Source organism: Acartia tonsa, chromosome 6, assembly GCF_053477335.1.
Source record: "Acartia tonsa isolate MP-2025a chromosome 6, ASM5347733v1, whole genome shotgun sequence".
In the NCBI taxonomy this organism is placed as follows: Eukaryota; Metazoa; Arthropoda; class Copepoda; order Calanoida; family Acartiidae; genus Acartia; species Acartia tonsa.
In genome coordinates, this window is record NC_137265.1 from 40,024,686 (window position 1) to 40,048,640 (window position 23,955).

At 32.5% G+C, this 23,955-nt stretch overlaps 4 protein-coding genes across 5 annotated transcripts in view; 1 reads left to right on the forward strand and 3 right to left on the reverse strand.

Annotated features, from left to right (window-relative positions):
* The window catches only part of LOC145323103 (germinal-center associated nuclear protein-like), a 28,711-nt gene extending 23,190 nt beyond the window's left edge, over nt 1-5,521 (reverse strand). The window contains exons 1-9 of the mRNA XM_080165487.1: nt 5,065-5,521; nt 4,175-4,265; nt 3,697-3,795; nt 2,530-2,781; nt 1,735-2,364; nt 1,362-1,637; nt 731-800; nt 432-516; nt 9-76 (exon numbers count right to left, since the gene is read on the reverse strand). Coding sequence (XP_080021613.1) covers nt 9-76; nt 432-516; nt 731-800; nt 1,362-1,637; nt 1,735-2,364; nt 2,530-2,781; nt 3,697-3,795; nt 4,175-4,265; nt 5,065-5,107 — 1,614 coding nt within the window. The 5' untranslated portion in view covers nt 5,108-5,521. The remainder of the gene's footprint in view (nt 1-8; nt 77-431; nt 517-730; nt 801-1,361; nt 1,638-1,734; nt 2,365-2,529; nt 2,782-3,696; nt 3,796-4,174; nt 4,266-5,064) is intronic.
* Nucleotides 1-23,955, forward strand: part of LOC145322650 (protein maelstrom homolog) — a 209,714-nt gene that overhangs the window by 141,308 nt on the left and 44,451 nt on the right. The window lies entirely within an intron of this gene.
* LOC145322646 (uncharacterized) lies at nt 7,827-12,592 on the reverse strand. The gene is made up of 7 exons (XM_080164820.1): nt 12,406-12,592; nt 11,889-11,976; nt 10,870-10,968; nt 9,526-9,593; nt 9,015-9,151; nt 8,508-8,629; nt 7,827-8,272 (listed from the first exon to the last, which is right to left on the reverse strand). Exons 1-7 carry the CDS (start codon nt 12,515-12,517, stop codon nt 7,960-7,962), a joined length of 939 nt encoding a protein of 312 aa, XP_080020946.1. The 5' UTR covers nt 12,518-12,592; the 3' UTR covers nt 7,827-7,959.
* LOC145322644 (uncharacterized) lies at nt 12,564-23,475 on the reverse strand. 2 transcript variants are annotated; one of them, XM_080164819.1, is made up of 14 exons: nt 23,144-23,475; nt 21,489-22,606; nt 21,037-21,109; nt 20,446-20,495; nt 19,924-20,043; nt 19,421-19,544; nt 18,811-18,861; nt 18,468-18,506; nt 17,948-18,108; nt 17,054-17,166; nt 16,713-16,779; nt 15,875-15,922; nt 13,959-14,092; nt 12,564-13,156 (listed from the first exon to the last, which is right to left on the reverse strand). In XM_080164819.1, the coding sequence occupies exons 1-14, from the start codon at nt 23,313-23,315 to the stop codon at nt 13,075-13,077; spliced, it is 2,352 nt and encodes a 783-aa protein (XP_080020945.1). In that variant the 5' UTR covers nt 23,316-23,475; the 3' UTR covers nt 12,564-13,074. The 2 variants fall into 2 exon arrangements, with proteins under 2 accessions (XP_080020945.1, XP_080020944.1); XM_080164818.1 differs by having other exon boundaries at nt 17,948-18,114.

Sequence of the window (23,955 nt, forward strand, 5' to 3'; positions counted from 1 at the left end):
TGACATTCCTTGCCCTTGGTCCTGGCGGCCTTGGCCTCCTTGTGATCTGTAAACTGTACAATGGCACTCTGTGTACCTGGAGGCAGGGATACAAGGATAAGAAACTAGGTTAAATTAAATTGAAGATGCCCTGCTTTCTTTTGGTTAATATCAAAATTATTCCACTACTAATTGTTTCAAATCAACTTAAATTGGTAGAAAGCATGTAAACCAATAAAATTGTTATAATTTAATAGAAAAATAAATACTTAATACCTAGGTAGTATATTAAATAAAATTCATAAATTATCTTTTCAAGTTTAGATAGCCAGATGCTTTAACATAATGAAATTAGGTAAGCTCTAGTTAATATTGGGAATTTTTTTTTTTAATAACAAAAATGTAAGATAAAGGATCTATTTAGGCATATTACTTATCCTGATATTCCTCACCTGGATAGCTTTGGACCTTGATGACATTTCCAAACTTGCTGAAGTGTTTTGTCAGGGTTATCACATTGTTTAATATACTAGGCACCTAAAATATTATTAGTAGATAAAATTAGAGATATCATTTCTATCGAAAAGTTTAACCTACACACTGGCATACATCCTACTACTTTGTTAAAAACTGCATAAAACGACTGGAAATTATCTGATTTTTTTGCTGAAGATTTCCTTGCTCCTTTTACGAATTTCGGCCAAAGTTTTTTTTTAAACATAGAAATATTATGGATTTCAATAATTCTAACCTTTTCGCAAATGATAAATTTCATAGTTTGTACTTCTTCTTTACTACAGGTTCTTTGGATCATTCTTTTCCTAATAAAAATTAAATTAAAGCTATAACATTGTTGTAGCATAAAAATAACAAAACACCTATACATATAAAAATTAAATTAACAGTTTGATTCAATTCTTTTTTAATGGAAACTAAAAACCCACTATAATAGAGGAAACTACAGGGGTGTATATTCTGCACAAGATTTTTTTTTTTTCCCCGGCTACAATTTTTTTTATTTTTTTCCCCCCCTAGTTTTTTCTCACCAAGTAGGGGGGAAAATGGAAAAATATTTAAAGAAATCTATTTCATTTATTTTATCCCTCCTACCACACATTTTTTTTAGCTTTTTTTCACCAAGGAGGGGGGGAAATGGAAAAAATGTTTTCAGTTTTCTTAATTTTTACATCCCCCCCCCCCCCCCTTGAGCCAGGGATCCCATGTAGAATATACACCCCTGGGAAACTATTTGGGCACTTAAATGGAAAGAAAAAATATATCCCAAACACTTTTTAAAAATAAAATTGCCAAGTGGATTGCATACAGAGTGAGGAAAACAAAGCTTAATAGAACAATCGTGTACTAACATAATTAATTCATACTTGGGTGGTTCAACCTCTAGGGCAGGAGGTTCATTACTAGTTTCAATCTTAGACTCTTCCTCTCCGTAATCATCTCCTTCGCCTCCATCCTCTTCTTCCTCTCCTCCGTCAACTTCCTCCTCCTCCTCTCCCAATTCCTCTTCTTCCCCATCCCACTCCCCTTCCTCCTCATCATCCCCTTCCTTTTCAACAGCTGATTGCGAAATAGGCTGCGGAGGACAAAGGCGGGAAGATAAGCTTGGCTTTACAATGTCCGGCTGATTGCCAAATAAAGCACTGAAAGTTAAGATAATATAAAAAAAAAATGAACAAGATACCTATGCAAAACTGGATTGAAAAGAATAAATACAGCATAAAAATTTAGAACTCTAACCTGGCTGATGGCTGTTTTACTTGAAAGGTCAAAGCACCCTCTTTACCGGCAGGTACTCCTCCAAAAAGGGTGGAAGCAGAACTGCCTTTGCTTTCCCCAAACAAACTGCTACCAACTGCAGGAGTTTCTGTTTTCCCAGCTCGAAACAGCAGCTTAGATGAACTAATTTCAGCGTTTTCAGATTTGGCGCCAAAAATTGCCCCTGTTGTGGTTTTTGCGCCAAATATTGGTTCTGTTGTAGTTTTCCCGCCAAAACCAGAAGAAAATAGCGGAGCCGGAACTGACTCAGATTTTTGTTCTTCTTTACTCGAAGAAATTCCAAACAACTGTTTAGATGGAACATTAGGATCTGTTTTCTTACCAAATAATCCTGCACCACTGTTCAAATCCTTGGCTCCAAACAATTTCACCTCAGGAGTGTGAAACAGCTTATCAGATTTTGCCTCCCCAAATATGGAGGACCCGAAACTAGAAGCTTTGGCTGTGTCCAATTTTGGCGTTGATTTTGATGAGAACAGGTTTGATCCAAATATGTTTTCTTTTGCTGTTGTTGTAGTTGTGGTTCCAGTTTCTGAGAACGGATTACTTGGTGCTGTGGCAGTATTTGCTGAACTACCAGATTGGAACAGACTGGAAAATGCACATTTACTTTAGAAAACTATCAATATAGCAACTTAAGAATTAAAAACCATTTACAACGTCTTTAGTTATGACTCGGTGTTAAGCCGAGTTTAAACCTATCTGACGGTGAGTGGAAGCGCTACGGGTCGAGCCACGGTCGCTCGCGGGTATAACATATTAACTAAGGTAAATATAATAAAAGTATAAATGTCCCTTGATGGAGATATATTTGCTGCTGAGGATCCTCCTGACACACCAAACAGATTACTGGAAGGTGCGGAAAATCCTGAGGATTTTGTCTGTGGATTGGCAAACGGATTGGGAGCCGTGGACAAGGTAGTTGTGCTTGGAGAGGAACTGGAGAATGGGTTGGAGGTTGGAGAGGTGTTCTTGAATATTCCAGTTGAGGAGGCAGTACTGGTTTGTCTGCACATTTAGTATTTTGTTAGATAAAAAAATTAATTTATCAGGCACATCTTTCTTGAAGTGTAGATGGAAAACAAAAAATGTCTGCTATTTACATGAAAGCTTAAGCTATATTAATGTTTTTACAACTCTTGCATATTTAAATTTTTTACCCCTAGGAATAGAATTTTAAAAATATAGAACAATTATATCCTGCACTGCACATCTTTCTTGAGGAAAACAAAAATGTCTGCCCTATAAGAAGAAAACAAAAGTTTTAGACATTTATATCAAGATTAAATCCTGAAATTTTCAAAATATTCTAACGAGAGTTTTTGAGAAAATTAAATTTGAAAATTTCAAGTTCAATTTTTATTCCCTAGGAGTTACAGCATAATCATGACAAGAAAAGCAAAGATTATTCATTTAAAATTTTGAACAAGTTTGCTTTTATGAAGTCTTTCATAAAACCTCTCTTTATATGATTTATTTAAAGCTGAATTTTGTGGTTTATGAAGAAGCAAACTTGTTCAAAATTTTAAATAAATAATTTGAAAATTTCAGGATTTAATCTTGATATAAATGTCTAAAACTTTTGTTTTCTTCTTATAGGGCAGACATTTTTGTTTTCCTCAAGAAAGATGTGCAGTGCAGGACATAATTGTTATATATTTTTAAAATTCTATACCTAGGGGTAAAAAATTTAAATATGCAATAGAGTTAAATAAACATTAATATAGCTTAAGCTTTCATGTAAATTTCTATTTCGTATTTGATTTTTTAGATAAAACTAATTACTTCTAGCAAGCCATGTATTATCTAATCTTAGGTAAATTTAATGCTATTTTTGGGAAATCAGTTAACATAGCTTGATTAAGATATTTGTGTTTTTATTTAGCTAAATAGATTTTTAAATAAGCAAAACAAAATACATTCCTGTTTGCAAAAACATTACTTGATGCTGGATTAGAGGAAGGTAGAAACAGATTGGAACCAGGAGAGGAAGGTGCAGCGCTGCTTGATGGGAAGCCAACACTGAATAGCAAAACAAAATTAATTTTTAATCTCATACTTTTTTAATTTATGGAAGTTGACGTTGGGAAAAAAAGTCAATATATGTATCTTAAGTTATAACAATAGATAATGTTAATTTGAAAGAAAATGAATATAACAAAAGACAGGAAAATTATAATATTAGTTATTACTTGGAATTGATTTTAAATTAGGTAGGTAGCCAGCCATGCTTTCTAAGAAAAGTTAGAATATTCTTTACAAAATAAAACCATTTTGCCTTTCACTTTTCTGTCATTATAAATGAAATACCTAATCCTTTTAAAACAGCAGATTTTACAAAGACTCAAAAATATATAATTTTTTAAACCCACAGTTAATACATCCAGGATCCCTATCATACCTTTGTTGTATCTGAAAGCCCGTGTTTCCAGCACCAGGCGCAGGCATACCAAACAAGCCACCACCAAAATCAGACTTCACCGTTTTTTTACCTGTGAAAAAAAGTACTTATTTATACTTATTTCGTTAAAAACGACTCAGGTTTAGCTAAAAAAAAAGAACTTTTAAAACCTTAAAAGTCAAAAATAGACTAGGCAAACAAAATATGTTGAGTTTTTTTTTTATTTTAGGTCGGAGCCGCACCAAAATAAAACGGCTCCGCATCGCTGTTGAAAGTTCCTAAGTAGGTACCTAATTGCAAAAGAAACTTGATACATGGAATGTTGATGACCTAATTTAGTGCTCCCACAGGGGTTGTATTTTCCTTAATTCACCCAACGGTAAGAGGTAGGTACACCACGATATAAAAGATAGAAGGGTAATTTAACTTGTAAACTAGCAGCCATAAAATAAAACTAGGTCCATCAACTACGCCAAATCATTACTGATTATGAAATGCGGAATGTAGGCCAAGGCGTTATTATTATAGGGTATCATTGATACGCGCCTGGCAAAGTAGAAGTTTTTACCATTCAAATCGTTTCAAGTGTGACGTATTATTGGAATACTCGAAACCTACATTTTCTTGACAGCCAGCCGAGGCACTACATTTCCCACTAATGTGTAGTTTCTTGTGGGAAGAGAGATTTATAATTATTTGGGTCAAGGTACCTGGTCCCCTGACCTCCAAAGAAAATTCGACCCTAGAAATATGCAAAAGAAATTTCGACTCTTTCCTTAAAAGACTAAAATTGAAAATACAGGGTCGACTTTAAGTACCCCAACTCTCCTCATAGGCCCTAAGAGGCTTCTAGGGGCGAAGCCGCTGGTAAAGGCATAAAAGATTTAAACCTGCAGCCTGTTTGTTTCCTCCATCTTTGCCAAAATTAAACATATTTCATCTGAAAAATTAACAAATATCAAATTAGAAATGCGGGACATTTTTATTAATTTACCTGAGCCACACTGTAATTTTTTAACAAGAGGTCCTTATCTTATATAAATATATATTATACTAATAATATTATAGTATTGTAACCTATCTTGGTAGGTATACCAAACCTATATGATTCTTTTAAAGCAATACTTTCCTAGGTAGGTATTTTTTTATAAATACAGTTACAAAAATTTTTATTGGAACAAGAGAGTATTTTGAATAAAAATACTTTAATTTAAGGATCATTTTACAAGTTAGTATGGATGAACTTATAATACCAATGATTTTATAATTGAAAAGTATTAGTACTTCAAATAATCATGTAATACTTGTAGTAAATGAGCATTTCTTATTTAAACTAGAACATGTGGTACTTTTTATTCATGTAATTTGATTTTTATATTTTTTATATGTACTGTATATAATACATAGATGAAATATGTGGCTAAGAATAAGTGCTAAAAATTAATGATTTCTGTAATTAACTGTTTAAGTATATTTTCAATGTTAACATTTTTGTACAGGATTCATAATCAGACTTTTTCATTATTTTATTGGTTTCAACTAATTGGTGTATTTTTTAATAGCGCAACTATTCTATTTCTAGGGTCCGTCAGATGGTGTTCATGCTATAAATAGACTTACACAGACACTGCGTTTATAAACAAAAAAAAAGTTTTAATAGAGATTTTCTTTCCTGAGCGATATGATACGTTTTTGAAGTTTGTTACTAAATACAATAGATTAATTTAATGGTCTCGTTTTTTTAAAGTATAGATACGAATCCGATTAATATTTGCTGGATAACAACCGGTCTTAAGCCATACTGAAAAACAAAGCCTCGTATCACACAGTGCAAATGAAGGTGCTTTGACTTTTGTGTCAGAACCTAAATTGGGACATAGTGCATTTCATTACCCTAGGTTAGGTAACTTGATTTCACTTTTCAATAAAATTTAAAATGCAGCGGTTTTTCAGAAAATTAAATTTAAAAATTTCAAGTTCAATTTTCAACCACTAGGAGTTACCGCATAATCATGACAAGAAAAGCAAAGATTATTTATTTAAAATTTTGAACAACTTTGCTTTTATAAAGTTCTTCATAAAACCACTCCTGAAGTGAGTTAATTAATGGCCATTTTTATCAATTGCTTTGCTAAGGTCACGGAAATTCAGCCTTAAATAAATCATATATAGAGAAGTTTTATGACTGACTTTATAAAAGCAAAGTTGTTCAAAGTTTTAAATAAATAATCTTTGCTTTTCTTGTCATGTTTATGCGGTAACTCCTAGTGGGTGAAAATTGAACTTGAAATTCTTAAATCTAATTTTCTCAAAAACCGCTGCATTTTAAATTTTATTGAAAAGTGAAATGAAGTTACCTAACCTAGGGTAATGAAATGCACTATGTCCCAATTTAAGTTCTGACACTAAAGTCAAAGCACCTTCGAAGGCACTGTGTGATACGAGGCTTTGTTTTATCATATTATAGACAATTTTCTATGAAGAATAAAATAAAATAATAAAATACCAGTTGTGTTGGCCCGATCTTTTAGCCACTCGGGACCGACAAAACTGGAATTATTTTTTTTTAAATTTTCATTATGTGATAATTAGCCAAACTAAAACTCTTTAAGCTTGTTATTGCAAAGCTACTTATGACAACAATTATCCTAGTTTTATTTTACTTTGGCAATAATCTACAAAAATAAAAACCAATCTGCTTCAAGTAAATCTAACTAACCATAATAGAAAAAAATTTCTTAAATCCAGGGGTGTATATTCTACATGGGATCCCCGGCTCAGGAGGGGGAAAAAAAATAAAAAAATAGTGGTTGGAGGGAAAAAAATGTAAAAATTGAGAAAAATTAAAACATTTTTTCCATTCCCCCCCCCCCCCCCTCCTTGGTAAAAAATAAAAGAATGTGTGGTAGGAGGGTTGAAATAAATAAAATATAGAGTTCTTTGAATATTTTTCCATTTCCCCTCCTACTTGGTGAGAAAAACTAGGGGGGGGGGAATAAAGAAATTTGTAGCCGGGGAAAAAAAATAAATCTTGTGCAGAATATACACCCCTGTAAAAATCAACATAAACAAAAAGGTAACTTTACAAAAAAAATTCATGATAACTGGATAACATAGCATAATAATCTTATCAAAACTAAAGAAAATAAACAGAATAACATTTTTCTACATGGTTTAAAGACATATTTGTCCGAGGAAAAAATAAATAAAGTCGCAAGTTGTTGATTCTTTTCGGATTTGAGCATGAGCCAAAAACATAAATTAAACGTTGACTTTGATTATTTTTTTCCTTTAGACAAATTCATTTAAATTTTGCGAGAAATGAATTTTCCTAACGGCTTAGAACAAGTTCTAGGCCGCCAATCATAAAATTATGAAAGTGCATTTATGAAACTACTTAGGTAGGTATTTATATTGATTATTTGCATCTTAATAGTATTATATTCTTAACATAGGTATTGAAAATATATATTGACAAGAACTTGTTATAAGACTTATCCCATTCAGAGAGAGGGACAGGTTTACAACGAAATAAATTTAAAAAGGAAATAAAATCGACGTGGAGCCAATAATGATAATTTTTATCAATAAAAAAGGACTATTTGGCAATAACTATTTTGTATAACCTGATTTTTTTATTGATTATTTGTCCCTGTCTCTTAAATTATACTATTTATAATGATCTCTTATACATAGAATTTACAAAATATTTTTTTTTAATTATTTAGTTATTGGTAACAACCCGAATTGCTGTTCTTATAACAATTTATCCTATACCTCCCTTATTAACTCTTAGTGGCACTTGCCATGTACGAGTCTAACTGATTGTCCAAGACACCCCTTGTGTTGGCCATGTAGGCATCCAACTCCGCGTCCAAGTCTTCCCGCTTGGGCGGAGCGGGCCTGCTGAAACGCGACGTCCAACCGCCACGATTTCCGCCGCCTCGGCGGTTATTGAAACGGTTGCCACCTCGGTTACCGCCTTGACCGCCACGTCTTCGTCCAAACCAGCCCTGGCCGTACCGCCAACGACCTTGACGATTGTAGGCGAAGTTACGCCGACCACCGCCTCCTTGCCCTCGATTACCTCTGTAACGCCTAAATATAATTCGATAGTAGAATAATTTTTTATAAAATCGTAAAAAAAACATGTTGATGGATAAATATATCTTTAGCCGTATTAATGATCAGTATACAATATAGCCATTTTAAAAAAATCTAAATTGTTGTTAGTTTATAATATTGTTAAAAGAGACACTAAATAAAATCTCACTTAAAATTGATAGGTATACATCATTTATAAAGGAGCTGATCTACAAAGGAGTAAATGTACCTGTTGCTGTTTAGTTGATATCTTGGAACATCATAGGAGTTCTCTAGAGATCCCTGGCTGTTCCATCTGTTCAGAGAATGGCTGCTCTGAGACCGGGACATTCCTCCTCCTCCCCAACTAGTCTAAAATATATAGAAAGGTGAGCAAGAAAACTACATACATAAATAGCATAGTAATAACAAGCCAACTACATTTCAGATATCTTTCAGGCTGCTACAAGTATGTTACCTGTCTATGTTGAGTCCAGACAGGTATACCATCAGACATCCTGTCAGCCAGGTTGCTTCAAGTATGTTACCTGTCTATGTTGAGTCCAGACAGGTATACCATCAGACATCCTGTCAGCCAGGTTGCTACAAGTATGTTACCTGTCTATGTTGAGTCCAGACAGGTATACCATCAGACACCCTGTCAGCCAGGCTGCTACAAGTATGTTACCTGTCTATGTTGAGTCCAAAAAGGTATACCATCAGACATCCTGTCAGCAGGTTGCTACAAGTATGTTACCTGTCTATGTTGAGTCCAGACAGGTATACCATCAGACATCCTGTCAGCCAGGCTACTCCTGGGACGTACTCCCAGTCTCAGGTACACGGATTTCTTTTTAACACGATTTGTTGAAAACAGGTTTGGATTTCTGTCATCTAAAATAACAATAAGCTTGAAAATATTTTGTATACATATTCATAGACCATGCACCTCCTAGCATCAGCAACCACTTTTCAAGTTACTAACACAGCGTCTACGCCACATTAGGCCTCTGCTATAGAGGGCACATGAGTGACATGGGGATGGGTAGTCAAGTCTCCACTTTTTTTGTTTCAAATAGAAAAAAATATTTAGGGGACTAACATTTTTTTCTAAGGGCAATTTCTATTGGGAGGATGAGGTAATCATCCCAAAAAAAACCTTTCCTTGGACCTATTAGAAGCTTTAATGTAAAGGAGATACTCATAAGTTCATCGGTTAATGAAATCCTTTTCAACACAAAATAAACAAGAAATTAGGAAATCCTTACCATATCTTGACCTCCTTCCTTGAGGTGATATGTTTCTTCGTATTCTCTCCATTGGACTCAAACTTCTCCTGTTGACAAAAAAACAGAATCAACATTACTTACACACAAAGGCAAAAACTTTTAAAGGATCTTAGGTTGAAACAAATTGAACTGATTCACTTAAATTGTGTAATATCTTAATTTTTTAAATATTTAGCTTCCTTAAAAATATATAAGTTTGTGTGATACTCTTAACGTGTCACAAAATAAGAAAAAAGACTATTATGTATTTACATAAAAGAACATTTAGCTAATAAGACTACTTTGCGACAATGATATTTTTCATAAAAAGAACTATTAGATGTTGCTCTTGTTAAAAATCAATAGTTTCAATACTAATTTTTGTCAAATCTTGATAAGGTTGCATGATTAGATTGTACAAAAAAATGTGCAATTTTTCTACTCAAAATTCTAATCTTCAAAAAAAGTGCTTTCCTTCAACGTAATATAAGCATTCAATAATAATTCTGGAAACAGTACAGTTATAAATTAAGAAGAGGCAAATACATTTAGACCGACAAGCATACACAGAATAATTGTAGAATATATTCGCTACTAAAACTAATTAACACATTCTTTTGGCAAGGAATATTGTCAATATCAGAATAAAAGTTTGCTAAGCCAGAGATTAGTAAATCAAACTTATATTTTCACCAGGAATCTTAAGGGATATGAAAAAGGACGATAAATAGATGTACATCTTCTATGACGATAAACAAAATTAACCCTTCAGTGTGAACACTTCTAGTTTAGACCAACTAACCAGGATAAAATTAAAGTACATATAGTCCGAGTCAACGAACAGGAAAATATTTTTGTATTTCTTTGGGGACATAAATAATTTACTATTACATATCCTTTTCTCCCTGTACAGAAAGAAAAAGTACACAGCTAATAAAGATTTTGCCAATTAATTTGCTTTCCTTGTAATCATTTCGTTTTATTTACTTAAAAGGCTAGATGAAAGTATACATAAAAGCGAAGCAAATACAATTCTAATGTTAAGCAAACAGATTTTATGAAGTGAAAAAATAGAAAATTATTACTCAATTACCTACCTATACCTAATATTCCCCCAAGTCCCTAGCTACACTTATTGAACTTAACGTAACTTATCTAATATTTATTAATGAAGTTAAAAATAAGCGCGATACAGGAACGATAAATTGGTATAGCTCCAAATTACGATAAACAAAGATACCCGTTTTTGTTGTGGATAAAAAATTATAGATTGAGAAGTATAGACTGAAGAACGAATACTTGTAATATGTACAACTAAATCAAGATATATCAGAAGTCTCTTACATGCGTCTGGCCGAGTATCTTGGCTGGTCTGGAGTTCTAGTCCTGGGCCTTGAGGATCTGATTGGGGTGGGAGAGTATGTCTGTCTGCCCCGAGGAGGACTGAAAATAAACAAAATTAATTTTTGATCCAAATCACTTGCCGATTAATTATAGTAATTTATCGCATCATATTACAGACAGATTACCGCAGATATTAAACTGAAAAATTTTAAAATTAAAACCATTTTGTTTGCCCCGAGGGGCCAAAGGTTCAGTTAACAAACTGGTATTAATTTCATGATTTTTATTTTAATATTTGTGCAAAATTGTCTTTAATAGGATGCTAAACATGATTTTTCAGTATGGCTGAGAACCGCTACTAATACAGCGGTTATTGATCGGTTTTGAAGCGATACTGGAAATCATTTTTTGCCAACGCCTTCCATACCATTATTCTAAATTAAACAAAGACCATTTTATCCACTAATTAGCGGGTCCCCCTTTTTTTTTTTGAAAGATCACAATATGAAGGAAAAACTGGATAGACGTCATTAACAGAAGGCAACCAAGACCATTAAATAACAATCGAGAACGGACATACACAGCCAAACTATTGAATAGCTGCGCTTATAATGTACTTGCACTTGTACAAACAGTTATTTAAAATTGCATAAATAAAAAACCCATTCAAAATCTTTGATAAATATTAATTAGGTGACGTTTTAGCAGCAATTAACAAATCAATTACATGACCTCATACTTTGAATTAGTTACTTAGGTAAATTAAGTTTTAGGCAATTAAACACATAATGGGTTATTATTACCGATAATATTACCCTTTGATTTCTATAGATCTTATTCTTAATGGATAGAAAATGAACGATAAATTAAATTACATTTCCAATATCTAATAAACAGAATTAACCCTTAAGTAAGGGTTATATTTTTAAACCAATATCTGTTTTCCTCACTACGACTCTACAACTCATAAAAGTATTGTCATGTGTCTGACATATCAGCATGATGCAACTGTGACGTACCTGTAGTCAGATCTAATGTAGCCGCCATCCTCTGTCTTGACAGGAATCGGCGTGTGTTTGTAAACAAGGCTAGATGCTGCCGGCGGGGCCTATAGTAGCAGGTTACTTTAAATGTTCAATAACAAGCATGATTTAGACCAAATAACGAAATAAAAAGTAAACAAACCTAATGGGAGTGGTTAAAAATAGGGGTATGTTAATGTAAAATAAACAAGTAAAATATTTTTTAATCTTAACATAAAACTAAGAAAGTTTCTTATGTATCAACAGACTTTGCTAATTACCTCAAAATGCCTTGTTTCGCGTAGAAATAAAATGAAAATAAGGTGGTAGTTTTTTGTTAAATATATTTGATTAGGTCCCCCCCCCCTTATTTTCAATTTATTAAAAATTTAGGAAAGAGATTTAGTGCGCAATAGGCACTTCCAGGGAACAAAAACAGATTTTGGTCGTAAAATGCGGTTATCTAAGCCAAAAATGCTTATTCAAAAATGACATCCCAAGAAAGGTAACCGTTCCTGTGAGGAGGATTGAGCCACTGTCGACTTGTCGAACTTGAGCTTTGTGAACCTCTCATGCAGGGACATCCTGCTGGTTCCCTTCAACACTATCTTGTTGATGCTCGACATTGTGCACAGCTACACAGTCAGGCAAGTAACAACAATAGCCCAAGTGTCTGAAAAAAATAACAAAAAAAATCTTCAAATATACAATTATAAAGCATGCATTTTTTATTTTGTTCACATATAGAAATCTCTAATAATAAAAAGCGTTTTCAGTCACAGCCTTTACTAAGTAACATAACCGGTTATGAATATAATAAAAAAAAAACTATTAATAAAGTTTTAGAGATTAGTTAATTTTTAACATTAGTATCACGGTTGAATTTTGACAATATTCATTTAAAAATGAAGTATTTAATTCTAGAAATAATCATGTCATGAAATCTTTTTTACTTCAAATTTCTGCCAGGGAAAAAAACATTGACTTATAAATCAACTGTCTTCCTTCATGTTATTCTATATTAGATTATGTATGCTGTATTTGTTGGTATTTTCAAAGTAAGATCACAATACAAAGTTTTTTTTCTGACAGAAAAAGTAGTTACAAACACATTTTATCTTTAGGATGCAATAATCCTATTCCTTGGTTCTTAATTCTTGACGAAGTTGGTATGGTGAACTTTTTAGTCTGAATCCGAATCCCCGCTGTCGGCATCCTCCAGCATATGCTTTCTACAGATCCAGTAGTAGCCAGGTTTGTCAAACCTAAACAAAACAGGCACGATTGAGTCCAAAGCAACGATAATTAGAAATCCTTATACTAAAGTAACAGGATGTTTGTCTGTTTGTTTGTCTGTACCGAAGGATCTCGCTAACCGCTGAACCGATCGGGCTCTCCTTTGCAGGGTAGCTTCTCATAGGTCCCGGGAAGGTTTAAAACTATTTTCTTAGGGGGTGGGACACCCCCACCCCCCCTAAAAAAAATGAAAAATACCCTCCCAAAAAAAAAAAAAATTTAAATTTTTTTAACTAAAATTAAAAATGATGGGGGGCACCTCCCCCCCCCAAAAAAAAAAATTTCCACCCCCCCAAAATATTTTTTTTTTTACTTTTTCTTTTAAAATCTAAAATAAGAAATTGGGTTGTCAAATTCAACTCCCCCCTAGAGGCCTCTAGGGGCGTAGCCGCTAGTAAAGGCATATAATAGAACGCCAATTTCTACGCCCATCAACCCATTCATCTATTTTCCCCGACTTTTTCCAAACATCATCTTGTTTAAGATATAAACCCTGCAGGATTCTAATGCACTAACCCAAACATTAACCAAATACATTTAAATGACCCAGTTCTCTATAGTAAAAATTTGGTTGTTCGCGATATAGGAAATTTTGATAGCATATGATTTATAACATCCTTAAGAAAGTGATAGCAAAATACAATTTCTGTGGTTTAACAAAACCCTTTGAGGCAAAGAGCGAATCCTTTAATATATCTTCTTGACATCTTTTATGAAATTATTTTCTTAGAATATTCAAATATGTAATTGAGTGAAATGAACATAATTTACCTATTTTGTTTCTTCATAAACTTGCAGTTGAAATCATCTAGAAACTTTGCTCCCACAATCTTTGTTTCTTTCTGTACAAAAGTTTCACCGCAACCACTTAGATCACATTTACCCTTCTTCTGAGCGGCTCGTTTCTACAAACATAATAAGCTTAAAAACACAGGGAAGGATCGGACAACAATAACAATATTCCCTAACGCTTTCTTATTCGTTAGCTTAACAACCTTGGGAGACTTTAATGATTTGTGATTTATTGGTTCATAGAGATAAGTGTCCAAAAGTTTCAACTACAAATTGTAGACTACAAAGGGGGTAATTTGGAGTTTTATCATTGGAGATTTACATCAATTTATCAGCCATTGTCTTATCCCTCTAGATTACTGATAGTAATATCAATAAAAACAAAGAAATCAACAACCAAAAAGTATTTTAATTGATGAGCAAAAAAAACTATTTTGCATTCAACTTTTCCAACAATCAAAAACAATCATTTTAGTGCCAGATATTAGGGATATAAATGGCCGATAAATTGAGTTACATGCCGAATAATGAAACACAAAATTACCCCCTCTTTAGATTAAAATTAATGGTTGAAACATTCGGACACTCAACTTAAACCAAACAATCGAAATTTTATAAAAGTCAAAAAGTTGCTTAGCTAACGAATAAGAAAACGTTATTATAAAACTTTGGGGACTATTGTAATAAACAGCCCAATGTCCCCTCCCTTCCTGGGCCGGATAGTTTTTCATTAATTTAGTGTAATTTATTTTATAAAGGTTATTGAAGTACAATATGATTTTTTTTCACAGCCACGCCCACCTAGCATAAAAGAGAAGTTGTAATTTTCAGGCAGAAAAGTTAGAGGCAAAATACACTGAAGGTTATTCAGTGGCATAAAATACAAATCCATGATCCAAAAAGATTTTAATAGAAGCAATTTCAATAAAAATTATGCTCATGATTATCGCATACAAAATAGTAAGAATATTCCCATTTTTTGCACAATTTAATCCCCTGAAAACATTTCTGAAACTTATAAATTCGCTGAACATTTCAACTTGAATAAGTTTTCAAGTACCTAGAAAAAGAAAGGTTACTAAAATGCACTCAAATATTGAGGGAGCTTTTCAAACTTTATGACAAAAAGGGTAGTTGCACGAAATGCTTTGAAACTTAAATTTTGAGACATGCTTTAACTAATACTTTAGCTACAGAAAACTTAAAACTACTTTTATATGCAATATAAAAGCATCACTGCAATGTACAAAGATGGAAATATGTTTAGCGACCAAAGTCTAAGTAATATGTTGAAGGCAGGGGTGTATATTCTGCATGGGATCCCCGGCTCAGGGGGGGGGGGGGAATAAAAAATAAGTGGTTGGAGGGAAAAAAATGTAAAAATTAAGAAAACTAAAAACATTTTTTCCATTTCGCCCCCCTCCTTGGTTAAAAAAACTAAAAAAATGTGTGGTAGGAGGGATAAAATAAATAAAATATAGAGTTCTTTAAATATTTTTCTATTTCCCCCCCTACTTTTTAAGAAAAATCTAGGGGGGAAAAAAAAAAAAATTTTGTAGCAGGGGAAAAAAAATAAATCTTGTGCAGAATATACACCCCTGGTTGAAGGTTAAAAACAACATCCATAAGTAGTTAAGCAAAAGGGAATATAAGAGCAGATATACAGTGAGCAATTAGCATAAATCAATAATATTTTAAGACATCACAAAGCCTTTTTTTATGTGTTATTAATGCTCTGCAAATAGTATACCTACATGGTATATGGAATCTTCACATAAAAATCTAGTCATCTATCTTGAATAGCAGCCGAGAAAACCACATTTTCCTAATAGCGTTAGGGACGCACTGACAAAGTGAATTATAGAGTTGCTTCGCTACTTTAAAAAAAAAGTTACCTTTGTGTGTGGGAAAATCTGCACCTGGGTGCCGTACAGACCAAGTTCCTGCACAGAAAATTTAGATTAGAGACATTCTCCTCAATTATATAGGATTGATAGGATAGGTTATGACGGTTAAATCTTTTCTTTATATTCATAATTTTCATTTCAGAATATTACACACTCGTGGCAATGCAGGAAAATAGACTAAAACCATCCCAGGGCTCAAATCTAAAAGTAAAATAGACTCATACCATCTAAGGACCTATGTAAAGCCTCCCTGAAAAGGAGAAAACAATCAGTTTGGTGTTACTCCTTCAGACAAAAAACATTACTACCTTTTACAATAGGATGAAAATTCAAAAACGATTAAATATCCGTTGTCTTATCCCTCGCTAAATAATTCCAAACTAAACTTGGAAAAGTTAGTACGTCATAGATGTGTGATTTTAAGAATAAAAAATATAATTACACAGAATATAAAAATTCTATTGTTGCGCAGCTATAACCAGGGTTTCGGATCCGGATCCGCATATTTTTAAGTCCAAGGATCCGGATCCTTGGACTCAAAAAAATGCGGAAAAAATGGAAAAATCCACCTAAATTTATATAAAATCTCAGACATTCTCTTGATGAGAGCCAATCTTTAAGGTTTAGGGTCAGACTTAAAAATTAAAAGTAATTTCGAATTCAAATTAAAGAATAAATATTTTTAAAAAAATTTGGTGATTTTATTTTTATTGTCAAGGATCCGGATCCGCACTAACCAAATTTGGAGGATCCTGATCCGCAAAAAATCAATGCGGATCCGAAACACTGGCTATAACAAGTTGATTTATTGTAATTTGTTGCTTACCTGTACATCAAAAAATTCATCATCATCTTTATCCAAGTTTCTTTCAGCTTTTAACCCGGCATCAAATCTAAAGAAAAAAGTTTCATTATACAGTTTATATTTAGGTGCTTTCACTCAAACCTTAACCACCGACCCCACCTTCGTAATATTCTATTTTTATAGAAAAAAATGTTATTTCTACATTTAATTTGAAACAAAAAAAATTTTGATGATATATTTACCTACTGTCCAGAATAATCATTATTGAGACAAAACTTTTTGTTTTATACAGCACTTATGATGTTTAAAGATATTTGGATGTTGTAGAAAAGTAAAATCCAACTATTTCTTGCATCCTATACCTTGCGACAACAAGATTGCGTTTGTATCTTGTTTTCTCATCCACATACTGAGCTTTGTTCCTTTCTGACCTCACACTGAACTGGTATTTGCCCATCTCAGCCTTGTATCTTTTCTAAATATGAATATTCATATATTAACCTGGTTGATAACTTGTAATATCATATTAAAATTGACTACATACGAACTGTTTAGTAGTAATTATAGAGTTGCTATACTTTCAAAAATGTTTCAGAAAATATAATACAAAGTTTGATATTAATATGAAGATATCAACATGCCTAAATCAATTATCAGATCCGTTAAATTAACAGGGTTCGTTTATACTTCTAAGGTGTTAATTAAAGTAATGCCCATCTGACAACTATCCCTTAGATTAACTACATTTAATGGAAGTAATGAGATACTAACTGGTTAAATCTTATTCTATGATATTTTTTTAAGAAGTAAATTTTAGCATCTTTGATTATGACGCAGATACTTCAGGAGAAATTCTAGAAAACTTGTTGTGACGTGACGCGTTCATACATTCCGCTTTAAGTATATAATAAGAAGTTGTATTTATAAAGTTGTATGTATAAAGATATTTAAATGATACCAGACGCAATACATTCAAGCAACTTTCCCTTGATTGTGTAAGAAGGAAAATATTCGAGTAGGTAGTTTGGATACATAATAGTCACGTTCATAATATCAGTGCAACCATTACCCAAAGATCCTCTGCAGAGAGAGTCATTCATTACGGTGACTTAATTTGGGACACCTGCCATACTCGGCGAGGGTAAGGTAATAAAGAGTAGATCGATAAAGAGTATACAAAAAAGCATCGTCCTACTTCATGACTATCTTAGTCGAAACTCTAAGAAATTATGGCTACAAACTCACACAAATAATACCTTATTTTGTTTGTCCTCCTTAGTTGTTTTAGACAATGATTGAACAATATCTTTCATTGATCTGTTCACATTAGGCCTTACAAATCTTTCTCTAGGACCCATGTATGGATTCATGTATTCAGCTTGGCTGGAAACATCATCAGTATTCTCATCAGAATCGTCTTGTTCTATTTCAAAGATTTTTGGTAGTGAAGCAACTTTATAATTTACTATTTGTCTGTCCGTTGTTTCGTCCATAACGCTAAGGGGCTGCTATTTAAGATGGACAGCTGAAACTTTTGATGGAGATTCCCTGTACTAATCAAAATTAAGGGCTGTATATTATTTATTACCCCCCCCCCCTCCAAGCGCAAAATATTTCATCCCCCCCCCCTCCTAATTTTTCCCCCAAGGAGGGGGGGAGGGGAAATGTTTTAAGTTCTCATTATTTTATTCATTTTTCCCCAAAACGTTTACTCTCATTTCAGTCAATGATACAAAAATTATGTTAAATGTTAATAGATTTGAAGATCTTTGAAACCTTGAGAATTTTCTGAATCATTTTCTTCGTCATCGTCAACTAAAACAATGAGAATTATTGTAGCAAAGAAAAAATAACTTTACAAGTTTCTAAGCAGTTAAATTAGCATTACCAACATATTACAGACCCACATGAGAAATCAGCACTTTGTGTTATTTATAGTAAGCTATTGTGCTAGGCTCTTGACTTTTTTTATAATGTTTATGAGACCCAATCAAAGGGTTGGGTTATCTGTAATGATCGAGAGTTGAAAATCTACCGCTACATACAATGCCTTGAAATAGATTATGATACGTTGTTAAGGTGAGATGTCAAAAGATAATGTAAGTAAAATAAAACTTACCAATAAAATCATCTTCCTCTGAATCTGATGAAGCCTCAGCGATTGGCTTATCTAGAAAAAAGCATTTTATTATTTTTATCTTATTATTTATCAAAATTAGATCATTTTTGTTGTTGTAAGTTGTTGTTTTAGTTAACCCTTGTTAGTACTTCTAAAAGATAATTAAGAATTCAAACTCTGAGAAGTATGCATTGCAAACTATTGTCTCAATACAGTTTTACATTACGCAGTAAATCTTACTTAGCTTTGATAAATGTTTGTATCTTCAATTTATGTAGAATTGTAGAATACCTATTTATATGATATCTTTTGGCATAATCGTCTTAATTCCTTATTGCTAAACTAGGGGTGTATAATTATTCGTTTTTTACCCTAAGGAAGGAGAAGAAATGGAAAAATATTTTTAGTACTCTTCATTTTATCTACTCCTCCCACATATTTTTAGAGTTTTTTCACCAAAGAGGGACAAAAAATGGAACTCTTTATTTTTTCATTTTTTCCTACTCATATATTTATATTTTCTACCGCCCCCCCCCCCCCCTTCGGCAGGGTAAACCATGCAGAATACACAACCCTGTACAAATTCTACTAATGATAACATAGCCTTTACCATAGTCCATTTCAGGAGGAGCATCTTCATTTTCAAACATAGGAAGATCATCTTCATCAACATCTGACTCGTGTTCATCAGAGACCTCGTCGTCAAAAAAATCAAGTGCTTTCCGTCCTTTTTTCTAAAACAAAGAATGAAATGTTAAAAATACAAAACTTGGATGATTTAGAACAAGTAAGAAAAATAATGAGCGTAATACTCTGTCTGTTTTTTTAGGATTAGGGGATGTCTGTTTGATAGTAGAAAGATATAACTAGATACTATACTCTTAGTTCCATTAAAAATTGCATTTTGTTCTAATATTTAAAAATACACAATACCTAACCATCTGCATGATGGGGTTTTACTTTTCATAGCTAAAATCTAGAAAATTTAACACCCCCCCCGCCCCCTACCAAAAAAAAATACAACAAATGAATATTATAGATACCAACACATTTGGATTAGAAACCCACCCTCCCTCCCAAGAGCAAACAAAAAATAGAATACTTTCTACCTACCTGGTTAACTTTATTTGCCAGCTCTTGCAACCTCTTCTTATGCTTTTCCTTTGGTGTATTTACGTTCTCACCCTCATCTTCACTAGATACAACTCTACACACCCTCTTCAACACATGTTTCTAAACATTAAAGAAACAATTTGTATTTTTTATGACAGAAAGTTTTGCTCTTTATCATTTACTACAGAAATAAGGTTTATAACTGATAATTTGATTTGATCTCTGCTCGATCGACAAAGATAGAATTAAAATAAAATTAAAAATGGCTTAACGGCTGAGTCGCCAGCCGTTAACCGTTACTTTACAACTTTTTTGTTTCATTTTGGGAAAATAAACCTACCAAGGATTGCTTATGTCAAGTTTCATAACGAAATTCGGATACTAAGTGGTATTTGCGCATTGTTTACGAGATGGCTGCATTTAAAAAAGGGTAAAAGGCAAGGAATCGTATAAAAAATCCTAAAAAAATACCTACTGATCATAGATGTGCTCCTGTATTTAAAGAAAAAAACTAATTCCTACCTTTTGACTAGATTCGGATTCTGAGTTTGAATTTTCTTCTGCTTCACTATCTAATCACACAATTTGAATTCAATTGAGGCTTCGAAATATTTTAAACAGTGTGCCTATTTTATTGATAATGTAATTCTATACAACAACGTCCACTTGAAGAATAGTCTCATCTTTTTTATTTACTCACGTAATGCTTAGTCAATCCTTATACTAAAGTAACAGGATGTTTGTCTGTTTGTTTGTGTGTCTGTACCGAAGGATCTCGCTAACCGCTGAACCGATCGAGTTCTCCTTAACAGGGTAGATTCTCATTTGTCCCGGGAAGGTTTTTAACTATTTTGGGGGAGGGTACAACCACCCTCCCAAGAGAAATGACAAAAAAATCGAAATTTTTAAAAATATATGGGAGACTTCAACGTAACATAAAGAGAATTATCGTAACATAAAGCAGTAACGTAGAGACTTTAACAAATAAAAACATCTAAAGCGCCACAAGAGGCCTCTAGGGGCGTAGCCGCTAGTAATGAATAAACAATTTAAGACACAATTGCCCTTGCTTTAGTCCAATTGATCAATAATAATGTTGAATCCAAATTTTGCCTGAATCCCGTTCGGATATTATTCTTTTCCGTTTCTTAGCTGGTGGATTTTCATCTTCATCTGAACTGAAAACCTGTACAAAAATTTTTTTAACACTATTCAATCCTTATGAAAGTAAAATATAAAAGATGCTTACAAATTAATGAAGTGTTATAAACCTAGGCTAAACTCTACTCTTCAGCCCTGCCTTATTACATCCAACTACATTAAATTAAGTTATTAATTTAGAGAGAAACTAGTTTCTTCGCCCCTAGCTTATAGGGACGGGCGAATAAGGTCAAGAAAATTGTCTAAAACCACACAAATACATTTATAAAGCTTCCCTCAGGATATAAACCATTCAGATCATCCGTTTTCGAGATCTTAAGCATCAGACAAAAAACCTACTATTTTATATTAGAGAATATAAATTAATATGACATTAATGATTGAAAATATAATATAACACCTACCTGAGCTTTCCGTTTTTTCTTCACAGATCTGACAATTTCTTCATCAGACGATGAATCTTCTGAATCTTGTATTTTTCTTTTTCCTTTTGTTGCTTGAATATCCTCGTCAGAGGAAAATGCTTCATTTTCTGAATCTTTCTTCTCAAGTTTTTGGTGATTTTTTTCAGGTGTGATATCAAGGATTTCTTCATTTGCAGATAAATCCTCCACTTTCACTTTTTTCTTCTTCTTGGACTTTTTAGGGGAAATGTCTTGATTATTTTCATTGGAAGTTGTGGGCTTTATTTTAATTTCATCTAGACACTTCTTTTTCGATTTTTTAATTTTTTCTTCTGAAATTTGAGGAATGTCAACAATTTTTTCCTTATTTGATTCATCTTCAAGTTTTACTTTCTGATTCTTCTTACTTGATTCATCAATATCAGGTGAAGCTTCTTCTTTGATTTTTTTCTTCTTTTTAGGTTTATTAGTATTTTCATCCGATACTTGGGGTAAATTATCAATTTCTAAACTTGATGGTTGGTCTTCAATTTTCAATTTTTTCTTCTTTTTGCTAGATTTCTCGATTTCAGGCTCTAGGAGTAAATCTGATATTTCATCAGTTGTTAATACTTTATCCTGTTTCTTTTTCTTAGACTTCTGGGTGTTTTCATTCAAAGTTTGCGGTAAATCTTGGATTTCCTCACATACAGATTGATCTTCAAGCTTTAATTTTTTCTTCTTTTCACTAGATTTTTCAAGTTCAGGCTCTAATTTTAAATCTGACACTCGAATTGTATTTGAAATAGACGCTTCATCTTTGTCTTTTTTCTTCTCTTTTGATTTCCTAATATTTGAATCGGTATCCTGTAGGATATCTGTAATTTCAACATTTTCTAATTTGTCTTCAACCTTATTTTTTTCAATATCTACTTCATGTTGAAAACTATTCTGGTTTTCCTTATCTTTCTTCTTTTTCTTGGACTTTTTCAAATTTGTTTCTGATTCCCCTGATGCTAAAATGTTGTTTGTATCTTGAATCGCTGGAGGAACATTTTCCTCGTTTACTATTTTGTTCTTTTTGTTTGATTTCTTCGGTGTTGTTTCTAATACTGCGACTGGGGATTCTTCGTGTTTCTCTAAAAAGTATAAACATTAAAAATATTCACCCAGATAAGTTCATAATCAAATTTAGATAATCTTAAAGATGATGTGTCAATTCAAAATAAATTTGTTATATATAGTTAGGACTTTGAATTATAACCAAATTGAAATAAATGATTAACGAATCATTATTATTGATAATTGTTTTCATATCTTTGTTGAACTATTACATTTTTTGAGTCTATATTATGCGCTATTTGAATTTATATAGAATAAAGTTTTGGGTGGATAATTTTATAGTCCAAATATTTCATAAATCATACGCAAGAGTATTGTGTCATGAATATATATAATCGATTAATATTAACTATTTCTGCTAGAAATTCCTTATTAAGCTTGACGAATTATATACTGTGTCTTATTTACAAATCTCTTGCTGCTGAATGAAGTTGTCCAGCAAATGAAGACTTAATGGTGCTATTACAACAAAAATTAATCACCTAAATTGATCTTGTTAAATTAAAAAATACAAATAGTCAAAAAAATATTGATAATAATAATAAAATAAAAACCTTTCTTCTTCTTTTTCTTCTTGCCATTTTCATTATTCTGATTTGACTCGTTTATAAATTCTTGAACAACAGTTTTAGCTGCCCGAGATTTTAGCTGACTGGCAGTATTTGAAGTTTCAGAATCATGGTTTTGTTCTTGAAGAACTTCCAAACTGTTCCTTTTCTTTCCCATTTTCAACGAAAATAAGAAACTTTCACATCAATTTAATGAAAATCATTTATCTGAAAGGAAGGAATTTATATTAGCACACAAACATACAATTCTGAAATTACCTAATAGGCTAATTTTCATCGGAGACAACCGGAGGAAAAATTACCTCTCTATTATTTCCTTGTTTTATTGTACAGTCTTGTTATGAGCGTGTGAATGTCAGACAATTTTTCTCTAGATCAAATATTCTGTCTTTTTTCAAGAAAAAAAACTTTATATAGTTATTTTATAAAATGATAAATCAAGACGAAAAAATCAAATTTTTATTTATAAATTCGTTTTAAAAATCCTTAATTGGTACTTTGTGCAAGAAACTTTGCCATCAATTAGGAGGAGAAATCATTGGTATAGTTTTAGTCCGTTCATAAAGCAATGCGCGATATGTAGTAAGATGCCGCGTACAGTTATGAAACAGCGAATAAGGGAAAGGTGACTTAAGTTTTTAAGAATAGATAGATAGATATTCCAAAATAAAAAGCTTTTTTTCTAAAGACTAGCACTTTTAAATGAGTGCCTTAATAGTGGTTAAATTATGCCTATTCAGTATGATAAATTCTCTCCCTCTCTGGAAATCAAAGAATACATACCAGATTACAAAATC

Coding starts and splice junctions, on each gene's coding strand:
- LOC145322646 (XM_080164820.1), bottom strand. CDS start 12,517: ATGTCGAGCATCAACAAGATAGTGTTGAAGGGAACCAGCAGGATGTCC. Junction 10,969..11,888: donor TACATTAGATCTGACTACAG/GTACGTCACAGT, acceptor GTTTATTTTCAG/TCCTCCTCGGGGCAGACAGA. Junction 9,594..10,869: donor AGATACTCGGCCAGACGCAT/GTAAGAGACTTC, acceptor TTTTGTCAACAG/GAGAAGTTTGAGTCCAATGG.
- LOC145322644 (XM_080164818.1), bottom strand. CDS start 23,315: ATGGGAAAGAAAAGGAACAGTTTGGAAGTTCTTCAAGAACAAAACCAT. Junction 18,862..19,420: donor TCCTCCTGAAATGGACTATG/GTAAAGGCTATG, acceptor GCTTTTTTCTAG/ATAAGCCAATCGCTGAGGCT. Junction 15,923..16,712: donor ATGAATTTTTTGATGTACAG/GTAAGCAACAAA, acceptor TTTTCTGTGCAG/GAACTTGGTCTGTACGGCAC.